We start from the raw sequence: 14,256 nt of genomic DNA on the forward strand, positions 1-14,256 counted from the left end.
GGAGTCCAGGGCTGCTGGTGCTCAAAACATCCGACTCCCCGATGGGTTTGAGGAAAGCCTTTTTAAAGGCAAGGTGAGGGAGGGGAGTCCCAGAGTATGTGATCAGCTCACCACAGTTCTCTGGTTGATGGTGACGTAACGGGGCTGTTAACATTATCAATCCTCAGGCTCCAGTAGGTCCGGAGGCTACAAGTAGTTAATTTCTTCCATCTGGTGGGGGTTTTAACATCTGTAAAACAACTCAGGAATGTGCATCAGATACTATTATCTAGGTACTTTAGAGAGGAGCTAAAGCAGAGGATATGGGGGAGGGGTCTGTCCCAAGAAGGCCCCATAAGGTCCTGCTTGGTTACACTAGTGATCTCTCGTCTGGTCTCCCACAAGGCCTGTCACTGCCCACCCTTCATTTCCTGCTGGCCCTTGCTGGGCTGCCCCTTTCTGGGCCTCTGAGCACAGGGCAACCACAAACTCTCCTGGGTCTTGGCCAGGAGGGTGGAGCCACGCGGGTGGGGCGGACTTACTCTGCCCTTCCATGCCAGCTTTCTGTTAAATAACAAATACAATAAAACAAGAGCAGTGAAAATGGGAAATGTCCCTTCCTGTGGGAAGTGGGGTTCAGTGGGACCACGTGGGAAGCAGTGCTGAACCCAGCGTCCACCTGCTTCTGCCCTCCTGCACTTTCCTCCATTTCCTGTTCTGGTTTCTGGTAGACTGTCATCCTCTCGGGGTTGTGTTGGGTTCCGTGCCAACCCCAAGCCAATCAGCTTGTTCAGCGGGATGCTGCTCTCTGGCTGACCAAGCCTAAGCCCCTGCAGTGGAGGCAGGGACCATGTGGGCACAAGAGGCAGGGCACAGTGTCCCGGTCCCTCACCACCCAGCCCTGCCCCAGGCTGCGGGCCGCTTTCCTTCCCAAATCACTGAGGCTTCGCAGAGTTGGGGTCCCCTGCCCAGCAAGGCTTGTGCTGACCCAGAGAACAGGGGCCTCTCGGGGAGGACGTGTCAGAAGACTCCGGGACCGGATGACCCAGGTCTCTGAGAAGCCCTGCTCTCAGTGGATGCGGGGACAGGCGATTTTTCTCAGCAGTGTGGCCGTGAATCTGTGTCAGGACAAGCCTACAAAGTTACAATGTTTTCTGAAAAGAGCCTTCCATGCATCAAGTGTTGGAGTGGCTGCCCTCCCTCTGGCTGGCCGGGGCCCCAGTGCCTGCAGTCTGAAGAATTATTCCAGCCAAATGACTATGCGTTCCGGCCCTCCCCCTTCTCTGACAGCCCTCCCTTCCTTGTGCCGCAGGGAACTGCTGGAGACCACGTGCCGCCTGGCCAACACGCTCAAGAGGCATGGAGTCCACCGAGGGGACCGGGTAGCCATCTACATGCCTGTCTCCCCGCTGGCTGTGGCCGCAATGCTGGCTTGCGCCAGGATTGGAGCCATCCACACTGTTGTCTTTGCTGGCTTCAGTGCGGGGTCCTTGGCTGGGAGGATCAATGATGGTGAGCACGTGGGCAGTGGGAGGGAGGGAGGCACCTGGGTCCCCTGGCCTTCAGGGACTTAGCGTGGTGACAGATATCACTGAAAGTGACACATGCAGATGATGGACACTACCAGGGACAGCGCATGGCTGAATGAACATTTGCTCCATCAGCTGAGATCTGAGTGCGTTGGATTTAACCAGAGGAAGGAAAGGAAGATTCCAGGTGGAGGGAATGGCATAGGTACCGGCTGGAGGAGGTTGTGTGGCTGCAGTGGAGGAGGGAAGAAACGTAGGGTGAGATGAGGCTGGGGAGATATGGGGAAGATTCCACAGGTCAACAGCTGGAAGTCTTCCGTGGTGAGGAATGACGGGGTGGGCCATCTCCTGAGGCTTGGAGTCAGGCGTGGGCCTTGTGGTGTGTCTTTAAGGCCTTCTGTGTGCAGGTAGGTCAGAGCCTCCCAGACAGGTGTGCAGAGCAGTATCGTCTCCTTCCTTTTTCTGGTGTCGGAGGGCTGAGTGTCTGAATGGTGGCCTCATGTCTGTGCAGCCTGACCCCTGCTCCCTTGAGATCCTAGAGGGTTCCCTGAGCTGGCTCCCCTGGGGGCTGTTGCGAATTCTTTGTGTCTCACAGAAGACTTGCCTTTGGGTAATGGACAGAGCTGAAGGGCATAGTTCTCAGACCTCTGTTGACCACTCTCTTTAGGAAAGACTGGGGAGCCTTTCTGCTCCCTTCCAACATTTCCCCTCTAATTTCAAGCATTGGTGCTGCTACTCCTTTCTCTCTCTCCCTCAGCTCTGTAGCACCTACTGTGTGCCAGGTTTTGTTCTAAGCAGTTTGTGAAGGCCATCTCTCTTCATTTTAACTTAGTCTTCATAAATATTATATGAGATAATACTCTTGCTATTTCTACCCTCTCCCTTTTTCTATTACCATTGAATCATTTTAAAGTGTACAGTTCAGAGACATTAAGCACATTCACAATGTTGTGCCACCATCATCACTATTCCAGAACTTTCCCATCATCCCAAATGGACATCTCATACCCATTAAGCAGGCATTCCTCACTTCCCCTCCATCCAGCCTCTGACAACTCTAATCTGCTTTCTCTCTCTATGATTTGCTTGTTCTGGAGGTTTTGTAAAAATGAACTCCTACAGTATGTGGCATTCTGTGTTCTACTTCTTTCACTAAGCATCATGTTTTCAAGGTGCATCTATGTTGTAGTGTGTATCAGTATTTCATTTCTTTTTGTAGATGAATAATATTTCACTGTATGAATAAACCACATTTTGTTTATCCATTTATCTGTTTATGGGTATTTTTACTTGTTTCTACTTTTTGGCTATTGTGAATAGAACTGCTATGAACGTTTATGTACAAGAATACCTGCTTTCAATTATTTGGGTATATACCTTGGAATGGAATTGCTGGCACATATGGTAAATCTATGTTTAACTTACTGACAAACTGCAAAACTTTTCCAAAGGAGCTAGTCTGTTTTACATTTCTACTAGCAATGTATGAGGGTTCCAATTTCTCCAAATCCTCATCAACACTTGTTATTTTCCTTTAAAAAAAAATTATAGCCATCCCAATGGGTATGAAGTGGTATTTCATTGTAGTTTTGATTTGCATTTTTCTAATGACTAATATCATTGAATATCTTTTCATGTGCTTGTCCATTTGTGTCTTCTTTGGAGAAATATCTACTTAAGTCCTTTGCCCATTTTTTTAATTGGTCGTTTGTATTTTTGTTGTTGTTGTTGAGTTGTGAGTTCTCTAGATAGTCTGGATACTGTACCTTTATCAGATATATGATTTGCAATTATTTTATCCCATTCTGTGGGTTGTCTTTTTGCTTTCTCAATATTGTCCTTTGAAGCACAAAAATTTTTAATTGTGATAAAGTCCAGTTCATCTGTCTCCTTTTGTTGTTCGTGTTTCTGGTGTATTATTTAAGACTCCATTGCCAAGTACAACATTACAAAGATTTGCCTCTGTGTTTTCTTCTAGGAGTTTTTTATAGTTTTAGCTTTTTCATTTAGGTCTTTGATCCATTTTTTTAAAAATATTTATTTATTTTGGTTGTGCCAGGTCTTAGTAGTGGCAGGCGGGCCTCTTAGTTGCAGTTCCAGGGCTCGCCGGCTCCTTAGTTGTGGCATGTGGGCTCCTTAGTTGCAGCAGGCAGTTTCCTTAGTTGTGGCATGCAAAGTCTTAGGCTCCTTAGTTGCAGCTCCAGGGCTCCTTAGTTGCAGCCCATGGGCTCCTTAGTTGCAGCCCATGGGCTCCTTAGTTGTGGCACGTGGGTTTCTTAGTTGTGGCATGGGAACTCTCAGTCGCAACATGCATATGGGATCTAGTTCCCTGACCAGGGATCAAACCCGGGCCCCCTGCATTGGGAGCACGGAGTCTTATCCACTGTGCCACCAGGGAAGTCCCAGGTCTTTGATCCATTTTGAGTTAATTTTTGCATATGGTGTGAGGTAAGGGCCCAGCTTCATTTTTTTTTTTTTTTTGGCCCGTGCATATCCAGTGATACCATTTATTGAAGAGACTATTGTTTCCTTTGTTGAATGGTCTTGGAACTCTTGTCAAAAATAACTTGACTGTATATGTGAGTGCTTATTTCTGAGTTCTCTATTCTATTCCACTGATCTATATATCTATCCTTGATTTTCGTATGCTGAACCATCCTTGCATTCCAGGAATAAATCCCACTTGGTCATGATGTATAATCTTGTTAATATGCTGCTGGATACAGTTTGTTAGCATTTGGTTGAGGATTTTTGCATCAGTGTTTATAAGGGATATTGGTCCGTAGTTTTCTTTTCTTGTGATCTGTTTGTCTGGTTTTGGTATCAGGGTAAAGCTGGCCACACAGAATGAGTAAGAAAGTGTTTCCTCCTCTGCAATTTTTAGGAAGAGTTTGAGAAAGATTGATGTTAATTTGTCTTTATCTGTTTGGTAGAATTCACCAGTGAAGCCATCTGGTCTTGGAAACTAAGGCACAGAAAGGTTAAGTGACTTGCCTAAGGTCACACTGCTACTTAGTGACAGACCCAGGATTTGAACCCAGGCATTCTACCAATGCTTTCAACATTACATTAGGCTGCTCCTTTCCTCTCTTGCTGATGTGGCCACAGTTACCAAGTGTTTCTGTTAAGATTCTTTGAAACAAGCAAAAGCAATCGACTCTGGAGAATTAGTAGCTGGATGCTGGGCAACTCCCAGAACTCAGGAATCCTAAACAGCCAGGCCATGGGAAGGCAGGGGCCCAGTCAGCTCTGAGGGACTCAGTAGGGGAAAGTCCTATAACTTTTCTCTAGAACTTTGCCATTAATCGGCTCTTCCCCAGCACTCTACGGCCTCCATGTCCAACTATTCAGGTGTCAGTTTCCTGGGGGCAAGACCCTGTTGGGACAAGTGTCTGTGTTCTCTTGGCTCAGTGAGGGTGGTATTTTGGTTATTTATTGCTGTGTTACCAGCTACTCCAAAAGTAAGTACTTAGAACAGTATATTTTCTTATTATGTTTCATGATTCTGTGGGGCAGGAGTCAGGTGGGCATGGTAGAAATGGCTTCCCTCTGCTTTGTGATATCTGGGATATTGGCTGGATTGGTTTGAATGGTTGGGGGTGGCCAGGGGTCTCTTTCTGTTCATGTAGCCTCTTCACATGACTAACTTGGGCTTCCCCATAGCAAGGCAGCCTCAGGTGGTCAGACTTGTTACATGGTGGCTTATGACTCCAAGAGGAAGCAAGGAAACTGCCACTTGTCCTAAAGGCTGACCCTGGAATATGCATAGCATCATTTTGGCTATACTCTATTGGTCAAACCAGTCTGTAGCCATCCCAGATTTAAGGGGAGGGGGCCTAGACCCTACTTGTCCATGAGAAGTGGCGTGAGACCAGGTCAGAGAATTCACAGCTGTCTTTTGTCCACCCCCGGGAAGGAGCGTGTCAGTGTGGCGACCAGGTCTCACGGTGAGTAGGCAGCCACTCCGGTTAGTATGTCCTGTTCTACGGCCCCGGCCCCCTGGCCTGGCCTCTGGGCTCTGGCCACTCCTCTTCCTTTATCTTCCCTCCTGCTCTAGGCTGTGTGAGAAGTGGAGAGAGGGAGGCATGGGGAGGGTGGAGAATGGCTCTGGGAGATGCTGTGGGGGTAGAACAGTGGCCCGAGCAGTTGTCCACGCCCGAATTCCCCAGTACCTGTGAATATGTACCTTACGTGGCAGAAGCCCTCTGCAGATGCGATGGGACCCTAAAATGGGGGGATGATGCTGGTCGGCCCGGTGTAACCACCGGTCCTTAAAAGCAGAGAACTTTCTCTGGCTGAAGCAGAAAACATGTGGCAGAGAGGGAGGTGAGAGAGATTCCAAGTGACAAGGACTTGACCTGCCTTTGCTGGCTTTGAAGATGAAGGAGGTTGTGTGCAGGGGGTGTAGGTGGCTCTAAAAGCTGAGGACGACCCCTGACTGACAGTCAGCAAGGAAATGGGGGCCTCAGTCCTACAGCCACACGGACCTGACTTCTGCCAACACCCTGAGCAACTTGGAAGCAGATTCTCCCCAGAGCCTCCAGGTGACATCTGCCCCCACCCCCACCGGCACCTTGATTTTGGCCGTGAGACTAAGCAGAGAACCCAGCTTAGAGTCTCACGGCCGAGCTCACCCAGACTACAGAACTGTGAGCTAAAAAAAAAAATGGGGGTTCTGAGCCACTAAATTTCTGGTAATTGGCTATGGGATACAGAAGCTGAGACGTGATCAAAAGCCAGGGTGAAAGTGAATCCCCCCCAGACCGAAGCATCTGCTGATGCTGCCTGCGCTGATGCCGTGCACCTGCCACGGCCCCGCTGCCCGCCCTCGGGGACCGCAGAGAGAGGGTGCTCCCCAAGCACCTCCTGGGGACTGGGCGTGTCGGGCCCGGAGGTTCCTGCCCTGGAGAACCACTCGGGCAGGGAGGCCTCGCGCAGATGGGCACCGGGAGCGAGGCCTGTGTCTCGGCGGCCGGGATTCCAGCACCCAGGTTGGGCAGGGGCCGCTGTTTTCTCCAGAGGGTCCTGAGCTTTCTTTGTCTCTCATGCCCTTGAGCAGGGTCCCTTTCTACCTGCTGGGCCATCTCCCTTCCTGCCCCACAGGGAGCTTCCCTGGACAGTCCCAGCTCGGGGATGTAGGCCTGGAGCGTCTCAGGCGGGCTCTGTCCACCTGACTTTGTCTCCGCAAGGTGACTGATTGCCAAGGCCTGAGGAGCAAACAGTGTGTGTGGCCGGGGCCTGGCGTGCAGAGCTGATGACACTGCCCTAGGCGCCCCAAGCAGTCCAGAGTATCTCTCTGACCCAGGCAAAGGCCTGTGCTGGAGGGGTCTCAGGTGGCCCGCGGGGCTGTGCCACCTCTAGGGCTCTTGGGAGGAAGAGAGGCTGTGAGCATGTCTCTAGAAAGCACGTTTCAGACTGGAAAGCTGAGGGAGACTCAGGTAGGGCCCCCAGGAGCCGCCCTGAGGCAAGAGTTCAAGTGCAGGCAGTTCACTGGGGAGGTGGTCCTGGGAGATGCTGCGGGCTGCGGGGAGTGAGGCCGGGGAGCTCCTACTGTGGGTGCCCAGGGCTCAGACCGCAGGGAAACCCTGGCAGGCGATGGGGCCCCGGGCGTCAGCATGAACCCCGAGGGGCTGGTTGAGGACTACTGGGTGGGGTGATTCCTCAACACTCCTGCCTGTGGCTCCAAATCAGACCTCGGTGCCCACGTCACAGGTCTCAGGGCTGTGCGTGGCCACCAGCATGGCAGCTGGATGGTTGTTCCAGGCTCTTTCTCAGGGGCCAGTTGTACAATAGCCCACCTCAGCCGTGATGCCTCTGGGTCATCCCAGGTTGGAGCATGGTGGGTGGAGGGTAGCCTGGGAAGGCCCTGGGGCAGGTGGGAGGGAGCGGGAGTCTGGCAGAGTTGAGCATCCGGTGACTTATCTCCAGTTACACCTGCTCTTCCCAGAGCCGGGAAAAGGCTGGCGCTCCTGCTCTGAGCACAAAGATCCCAGAGCAGGTGGAACTTCACTTTTTTTTGTTGACTCTCTTGCTCAAGGATGGACTTTCTCTGTCACACCCTTAGGCCTGGGGTGTGTGGCTGTCTGGGCTGTGAAGGTCAGAGTGGGGAGGAAACTGACCAGAATTACCTGCCTTTGACTCCGATAGCCAAGTGCAAGGTGGTTATCACCTTCAACCAAGGACTCCGGGGAGGGCGCGTGGTGGAGCTGAAGAAGATTGTGGACGAAGCCATAAAGCTCTGCCCAACCGTCCAGCATGTCCTCGTGGCTCACAGGACAGACAACAAGGTTCACATGGGGGATCTGGACATCCCCCTTGAGCAGGTGGGTTTATCTCCTTTTGTATAGTTTGAGGAGAAGGGGTTGTCATTGGATTAACTGAGTCTGAGTCTTGTCAGATTGTGGTTCTCAATCTGGGTCCCCCAGAGGTGCCCAGGGTTCCCCTTTGCTATTTGATGGGCTTCCATCCTGGTAGGGAAGATGGAACTCAAATTCCACAAACAGAGGGAAACATTTAACATAACAGAAATGACTGGATCCATCCTTTTATTTGGAATTAAACTAGGGCAGGCTAGAGAAGGTGAACTCTGAACCCTGTCTGCCGAGTTCTGAGGCCGAGGGGACGCCAGGTGCAGGGGCGAGGTCACTGCCCGTGACGGGCTGTCTGGTCTTCTCCCTCACAGGAAATGGCCAAGGAGGAGCCAGTGTGCGCCCCGGAGAGCATGGGCAGTGAGGACACGCTCTTCCTGCTGTACACCTCGGGGAGCACTGGGACGCCCAAGGGGCTTGTCCACACCCAGGCGGGCTACCTGCTGTACGCCGCTCTGACGCACCGGGTAGGGCGCTGCCCCGGGGGGCTCCGGGCGGGGGGCCAGGAGAGGCTGGATTGGGGCCAGAGCTCCTGCTAACGTCTTCTCCTCATGTGTTCACGAGCAGGGCCGGGTGTCCTGGCATCAGCGTGGTGGAGGGGTGTGCTTGGGGGGCTGAGTTTCTGTCCTTGTTGGAAGGGCCTGGGTCCTGGACCTGTGTCTTCTGCTGGTCTTTAGCCCGTCACACGTGTGCCAAGCCCTCCCTAGGCCTGATGTGCTGGCTGGCACGGCTGCTTTTAGGTGCTGAGAGTCCAGGTGCTCTGGCCTTCCTGGGCTCTTCTCCTATACAGCAAGGTTGGTGTAAATATGAGTACATTATTGTTATTTGTTAAGACGCTTTCTTCTACTTAAGAGGTCTTTTTTATCTGGTTTTAAAAGAAAGTAAAACATTTTCATGGGCCTCTAAAAGTGCTGTGGCCTCTAGGCTCTGCTTACTGGGGCCACATTTTAAAAGGAAAATTTTAAAAAAGACTTGCTTTTATGAGGAGACTTAAATTTAGTGTATGGAAATTGTATTACAGGGGACCATTCTTTAAGGATTATAAAGCAAATGGTCTGGCACAGTTTTATTATAGTAAATGCATTTAAAAATCAGCACTCATTTAAACATGGGTGGGTGGGGGGATTTTGGTTAACATGCATCCCTGGTTGCCTTGGGGAATAGCTGACGCTCCCCAGGTGGGATGGGGTCTCAGGATATTGTCTGTGGACCAGACTCTCTCTCTGGCCAAAGGCAGAACTCAGCCCTAGGCACTGCCAGCAGCAGGGGAGCTGACTGGCCACGTGACCGGGAAGCCCAGGCTCATCCAGGCAGGGCTTGGACGCTGAGAGCACCTACAGTCTGGCTGGGGTCCAGGGCCCCGCCCAGTCAGTCACTATGGTGGGGGGGAGTGGGATATGCTGATCGGCCAGGCCTGGTCATCCGGAGGTGGACCTCACGGATGAGCACGGACGACGAGCGGGTCCTGGGAGGGCAAAGATGAGGCCTGGGAGTGGCAGCCACTTGCGGGCAGCACTGAAGATGCGGAAGTGAGGCAGAAAGATAGACGCGGCACAGAACCAGGCCGGGAAGACGAGGTATTATGCTTGACACAGTCCATGTTAAAGCCGCTGTCTTCTGGCCGCTGGGTGACCGTGAGCATCACAGAGCTGTTCTCGTCTGAAAGCCTCTTGCTCAGCTCTGGGTGGGCATGTTGCAAAGACTGACATGTAGTGTAAGTCAGGACACTTTGGAAAATGTAGCTACCGAGACCGAACACCAAGAAAGTCACAGAATGGGTCAACGTGTTTCCATCCATTTATAACAAAATTAGCATGAGGGGAGCTGTAAATGTGGTGAAAGAGTCTTCATTTTTTGTTTTCAAGCATTACCAGGACACTGTCTACATGAGCAAAAGAAGTGGGGATGTAAGGACGGGACCATCTTTTGAATTTCTCTTCAATACAGTGAGGGCATTTTAAAGCATTAGGAATAGAAACTTTCAGCCTTCTGTACATAAGCATGTGTCGATGAGTGTGTACGTCTGTGTGTGTGTGTGTGTGTGTGTGTGTCCGCCCGTGCACCTGCTGAAGGTATTAGGACTGTTGGTTTCTTCAGGGAAAAGGACAGTTGACTCTGCAGGGACGGTGGGGACATGGGCAGGTTTCAGGGTGAGCAGTGGGGTCAGGGTGCCCTTTGGAGCGTGGCCGGTCCCGGGCTCCTGTTCTCCTTCCAAGAACGGCAGGTAGAGAGGTCGCCAGCCCCGTGAAAGATGTGGCACTGTGGGTCCTCGTATTAAAAATCCTCTCAGTTCCGGGATGCTGTGGGCCTTGGGGTGTGGGCGTCCTGCTTCACCGGTGCAGTGGGAGTGCAGTTTCCAACCCTCTGCCTTGGGTCATGGCTCCACAGGACCCTGGCAGACTCGAGACCACTGTGCTGTCTGGAAACTCCTGGGGGACCTCAGTGTGTGTCTGTGGCAGCAAGAGACTGGGCCACTCGCCCAAAGGTTGAAAAAACATCTTTATTGCAAAATAGAACACAGATATAGAAAACCACTGAAATCAAATGTGTGGCTTAATGAATTATTGCTGGACAAACTCACTTCAGTCAAAAACTGGCACATCGCCAGCCTCACACAGAAGCCCCTTCATGGCCCATAGTGTCCCTGCCCTTTCTAGTTTTGTCACCCAAATGTGCATCCCTAGGTACTGTAGCTTACTCTTGCCCACTGACTGTTTTGGGTAAGCCTTTTAAGCCAAGTTTAGCCAATGGGTTTCCCTCCATCCCTTCATCTCCTTGAACGTTGTCGGTCGTAGTGCCCGGCTGTGTGTCTCTCTGTCCTCAGTGTCTCCTGCAAAAGGGCAAGTGGACCCACAGACAGGGTCAGGTTCAGGTTTGACCTTTTGGCAAGAATAAGGAGATGCCCGTGTCTCTCAGACTCTTAGAAGCTGATGATGCTTGATGCGTTTCTTGGTCTTTTTGGCTTTTGTTTTTTGCAGTTTTAAAAGGATTTAAAAAACTATGGTGTAAAAAACCAAAAAAACAAAAAAACTATGGTGTAACTTAATGCAGAAAGGTGCCCTTATTTTAGACATAGGACTGGATGGAGTTTTACCTGTGGGTACACGTGTGGCGAGCATCTCCAGCTCCTTCAGGCCCTGACATCCGCCCGCTCCCCCAAAACTCCCATCCCCGCCCGCCTCAGGACTAGTGCTAGACGACCTCCAGCGTATGGGTGGGCTTTGTGCTGGGGCTCAAAGAGTGTCCCCTCTGAAGTCCGGCTTCTTTCGCTGTCATCTGCGGGCCTGGCGCCGCTGTCACCCGTGGTTCCCCTCTCATCACTGCTGTGGCTGCTCTGCCCTCACTCCTGCTCTCGGGGGCCGTGGGACAGAACACGCCCTGTGACGTGTGGGAGTGGGTGACAGGCTCCTGACAGCCCTTCCTCCTGTTTCTGCAGTTTGTGTTTGACTACTGGCCAGGTGACGTCTTTGGCTGCGTGGCTGACATCGGCTGGATTACGGGACACAGCTACGTGGTGTACGGGCCTCTCTGCAATGGAGCGACCAGCGTCCTTTTTGAGAGCACCCCGGTTTACCCCAACGCTGGTGCGGACTGCAGGAGGGGCAGGACGAGGGAGGAGAGGTTGGGGGGTGCGGGCTGCAGGCTGGAGGCTTTGCTCGGGTCAGGCTCGTGGGTTCTTGTGACAAAGCTGCCGGGCGGCAGGGGCCGGGCCAGGCCTGCAGTGGGATCACACGTGCAATGGGAGGGGGTCCAATCGCTGGAGCCTTCGAGAGACCACCCACCCTAGTGTCCCTCTAACCTCTGCGGCCACCTGACCGGATCCTGCCCTTCCTCGAAGCCGAGGCCAGTGGCCAGCCTCCCCGTGTGCCCTACTGCCTGTGCCTTCGGGCTGCTCGGGCCGAGCTCGTGGTGTGTGGCCTGGAGCCGCCACCATGGAGAGGGGTGCCTTTGAGGACCCACGTCTTGCTCCCCTGGCATCTTCCTCCCTTGCGGCACAGCGTCTTCAAGTGTTTGTTCAAACGTGACCGAAGGTTGGCGGCTCTGCCGAGGCTCTTGCCCAGGCTCTTGCCCAGGCTCTTGCGCAGGCGGTCCATAGTGCTGATGGTTTGGTGCCTGGAACTTTGGTCCCCCCCTCCCAGGTTCTCTCCAGCCTCCCGCAGGGGCCAGATGTGCTCCCGGAAGACGCGCAGGGGGCCCGGCTAGGGATGAGAGCCGAGTCTCAGGTGGCCTCAACCTCCTGTGTGCAGAGTGGTGGCGGCGAGTTGGGGGGTTGATGGGGCGCGTGCGTCCTGGGTGCCGCTGCTGCTCCGGGGGAAGCACGGGTCGCCACTAGAGACCATTTAAATGTGCCTGAATGCGGGCTCTGCATTGGTGCTACTTCACGGTAATATCCCTTTGACCCGATTCCTCGCTGTGTCCCGTGGGTCAGGACATGGGCTGTCAGCGTGTGGGTCGGCACCCAGGGCCAAGCGGAGGCTCCAGCCTCCGACGCGGGGAGTGCGGGAGGCGGCCCCATGGGGAGCCCCTCCCGTCCCGGAGGTGGATGCAGAGTGGGTTTCGTGGACACCGTGGGTGTCTGCACACGTCCGGCGCACGGTAACGTGGGCCGCCTCTAAGTGCGGCTCATGGAGGTGACGTGACCCGGGGCCTCTCGTAGGTCGGTACTGGGAGATGGTGCAGAGGTTGAAGATCAATCAGTTCTATGGCGCCCCGACGGCCTTCCGGCTGCTGCTGAAATTCGAGGATTCCTGGGTGAAGAAGTATGACCGCTCCTCCCTGCGGACCCTGGGCTCAGGTGAGCGGCTGCAGGAGGCATGTGTGTGCCAGAGCCAGCGCAGGTCTCTGGATGGCTTCATCACAAAGGCTGTGTCTGCGCTGAGTTCATGTGATGCGCTGCAGCCAGTAGAAAGCAGATGTCCCACGTGGAAGCCCCTTCTGGGAGCCCACAGCCGTTAAGGGTCTGGGGCTCAGCATTGTGATGTTGTCTGTGCTCCATCTTCATTATGAAAACTCACCACCGTTGGAAGGTCAGGCCCGAGCCCTTTCGCTAGTGGCTGCCCAGGCTCTCACCCCCTGCTGTTCCCAGCGCTGTCATCAGTGCCATTCTGCCCTTGGGTGCGTGTTTCCAGGCAGGGAGGGAGTTGTGAGATCAAAGGTTATCTCCACTCGTAATCAGGATAGATGTCGCCAAGTCATGTGAGAGCGTTTTGGAAAGGTGACCTGGGTTACCCTGAGTTGAGGTGGTCCCGGGAGGGGGAAGGCGCCAGGCCTGTTCTCCTGCAGGGGATTCGGTTACTAAGGAAGCAGTACGCAGGTGACAAGGCAGGTGCTCAGAGCGCTCTGCTGCGCGTCCCCCAGGCCAGGGGCGGGCTCCTATGGGCCTCACTCTATAAGGGCTGTGACCAGAGCCACTCTCTGGTTGGACCAGGCAGCAGCGAGTGTGCAGGGACCCCCTACTCCCCCCAGGGGGTCCTCACCAGCTGGCTGGGCTCTGTGTAGCTTGGGGGCACCTCTGCTGCATAACCAGCTCCAACAGCAGAGCCCTGCGGGGGTTTCCTGAGACCAGGGTATTGTCGAGGAAAATAATCAGTAACCAATCTATAATAAGAATGGAAGAGAATTTTATTCAAACCAAGCTGAGGACTATAGCTCTAAGGGAACTGCTCCAGAGAAGCATGGTTTTCAGCAGTTTTATCAGGACAAAGAACATCAAACAAGTCAGGGATACATTCCTTCAAGGTTTCAAAAACGCAGATCAGCACGTACACAGAGAGTTAGTATAGCCTTGGCTCTGGGAAGGGAGTCTTATCATCAAAGGAGTCCCAGCATTGGCGTCCCAGGGAGGCATTTATCTCTATCTTCAGACATTCTTTACTTCTGGACAGCGTGCCCTTTTCTTTAATGATTAACGCAGATGTGCAGTGTATGTTTGGCAGGCTGTTCCAGTTAGCATAAGGTCTGAGTTAAATGGTGTGTGAGCCAGAATGACTTCCCCGCACCTCAACGTGTGGACGTTTCTTCCATCAGCATCAGTGAGCCGTGCTGGCAGGTGGGTGAATAGCACGGCGGTTCCTGCACCTGGGACAATTCATGCCTTGGCCGGTGGTGGTCCCTCACGAACGTGCCACGATTCACTTCGCCATTCTCCTCTCCACGGACAGTTTTTAGCTCTTGGCCATGGGAACATCCTCGTCTGTGTCTGCTTCTGGGGGTGGGTGCCTGGAGCGACCTCCTCCAGTCACAGGACGAGTGTGTCTGGCTTTATAGTGGGTTCCCTCACCAGCAGGCGTCCAAAGCAGTTGCAACGGGTGTGTGCACTTCTAAACGGGAAGAGAAACACTCCAATCGCTCTCCAAACTGCACTCCAGCAGTGTGTGTGG

The 14,256-nt window shown here is 53.1% G+C and overlaps 1 protein-coding gene across 2 annotated transcripts in view; it reads left to right on the plus strand.

Annotated features, from left to right (window-relative positions):
* The window catches only part of ACSS1 (acyl-CoA synthetase short chain family member 1), a 41,865-nt gene that overhangs the window by 20,309 nt on the left and 7,300 nt on the right, over positions 1 to 14,256 (plus strand). Inside the window, exons 3-7 of one of the 2 annotated variants that reach the window (XM_082360165.1) lie at positions 1,292 to 1,491; positions 7,656 to 7,831; positions 8,191 to 8,343; positions 11,313 to 11,460; positions 12,534 to 12,671. In XM_082360165.1, coding sequence (XP_082216291.1) covers positions 1,292 to 1,491; positions 7,656 to 7,831; positions 8,191 to 8,343; positions 11,313 to 11,460; positions 12,534 to 12,671 — 815 coding nt within the window. The remainder of the gene's footprint in view (positions 1 to 1,291; positions 1,492 to 7,655; positions 7,832 to 8,190; positions 8,344 to 11,312; positions 11,461 to 12,533; positions 12,672 to 14,256) is intronic. The other variant, XM_082360166.1, reaches the window with a different exon arrangement.

This window comes from Balaenoptera borealis (genome assembly GCF_965194805.1).
Source record: "Balaenoptera borealis genome assembly, chromosome: 16".
Taxonomy (NCBI): Eukaryota; Metazoa; Chordata; class Mammalia; order Artiodactyla; family Balaenopteridae; genus Balaenoptera; species Balaenoptera borealis.